Source organism: Camelina sativa, chromosome 6, assembly GCF_000633955.1.
Source record: "Camelina sativa cultivar DH55 chromosome 6, Cs, whole genome shotgun sequence".
Lineage (NCBI taxonomy): Eukaryota > Viridiplantae > Streptophyta > Magnoliopsida > Brassicales > Brassicaceae > Camelina > Camelina sativa.
The window spans coordinates 1251861-1253606 of record NC_025690.1 but is presented as its reverse complement, the minus strand read 5'-3'; the positions used below and the strand labels follow the sequence as shown (position 1 = coordinate 1253606).

The window sequence follows — 1746 nt, the reverse complement described above, 5'->3', positions numbered from 1 at the left end:
TTATTTCTTCGAAAGGAGATTGGAAAGACTCAATGACAATTGTTTCAATGCCAGCATGTGCACTTAGATCTTTCCTTCTCCCAATCTCACCAAGAGATAACAGGGCAAGATGTTGTTTGGCCTGCACGAGAAAACCATCAGCACAAAAAAAAATAAGCCTTCAAATAGCTGTAGATCTACAAAGGACGAAAAGCCTGAATCTAATCCATACTGGCTCTGAAACATATAAAAAAATTGAAGTGCTTACTGAATTCGTGCCACTGTCATCTTTAAGGATTTCCATAAGCATTTTAACTGTAGACGAACAATTCTGATCACCCGCTGCGAGACAAAGAACCGCCACACACTGTGCAATTGAATATAATGCTTGCTTTGGGACACCTCCAGACTGAGGTGAAGGCTTAGCACAAGATAGCAATGAGTCCAGCAAGGTGTAGAAACTCGTATTTGCATGATACACCAGCGCTTCAAAGAATTTTTGTAGATCCTGTGACAAGCATCAAAGTAAACATTGTCTTCTTATGTCTTTAACATCAGGTACAGTATTTAAAAATTCCATCAGCAAAGGAGAACTTACCAAAAGTGCTTGGCCCTGGAGCAATGGGCTTTTAACTAAAGTTAGTGCCTGCGGAAGAACTTTGTTGCGAACAGCCAAACTGATATTTTCACTACAACTCTTTCCAGTCATCAGAGTGCAGCAGAGTTCGAGTGCAAGTGCTGTCATGTGCAGGTCCGAAACACTGAAAAAGACAGACGAAAGTCAACCTTTTTAATGAAAACACCAACCTAGAAAGTAACACCACGGGAATTTCATCAGAGAAGCAAACAAACCTTATCAGAGATGAAAGCTCCACAAGAACAACTTCATAAGCATCTGAACCAATTTTATCACCATAGGCTGTTACCAATGTATTCATAGTAACCAGTGTTGCTTGCCTTAGAACCCGATTAGCCTGTTCACAAAACATTAATACAAATTGCCTAAATACCAGATATTGTCTTCAGGGAATTTTTCACTAACCATGAGAAAGTAAACAGAAGAAAACTGCATATTTGATGCCTATTAAGATATGTTGGTAAGAAGTCATTATACCTTACGTAAGAATCCCGTCAGTTCAGCAATTAAATGGTCCAAGACACATGATAAATCAATGTGCAGCGGAGAAGTGGCAATGGCAGCAAATGCCTGGTGCCACCAACACAATCACATACATGAGCTAAAAAAAAATTAATGAAAAAAGCTTCAACAGAAGCACAAGAACAACCTTTACTGCAGTGAGGCGAGTGATTTCATTTCCCATTCGATCAACAAGCACAGGAAGGCATGACAGTAATTCTGCTCTCAGTTGATCGCCAAATGTTGAAATCACAAGTCCCATGCAGGTGATAGCACACTCCTTGACCTCCTGTTGAAGTGAAGAGAGATTGAGAAATGGATATGATAGAAAATTACGAATACAAAAACACAGCAATCTGCTTGAATTTTCCAAATCTGTAATTAATCATAATGTTGAACTGAAAGAGTTCAAATATGAATATTAGGTCCATTACCCCAAAAAGCATGGATTTTTATAAACAAGACTATAACGGGAGATTCATGCCACAGACCTCAAAAAGCATGGATTTTTATAAACAAGACTATAACGGGAGATTCATGCCACAGACCTGATCTTGATCTTGATTTGTCAAGCGAGACATTATCGCATTGTAGATTGGATGAACAAATGGTTTAAAATCAAAGCCCAT

The 1746-nt window shown here is 38.8% G+C and overlaps 1 protein-coding gene across 1 annotated transcript in view; it reads right to left on the bottom strand.

The window, feature by feature from the left end:
- LOC104793842 (cullin-associated NEDD8-dissociated protein 1-like) overlaps positions 1 to 1746 on the bottom strand; it is an 11016-nt gene that overhangs the window by 2578 nt on the left and 6692 nt on the right. Inside the window, 6 exon segments of the mRNA XM_019246245.1 lie at positions 2 to 121; positions 248 to 487; positions 578 to 740; positions 832 to 953; positions 1094 to 1186; positions 1266 to 1406. Coding sequence (XP_019101790.1) covers positions 2 to 121; positions 248 to 487; positions 578 to 740; positions 832 to 953; positions 1094 to 1186; positions 1266 to 1406 — 879 coding nt within the window.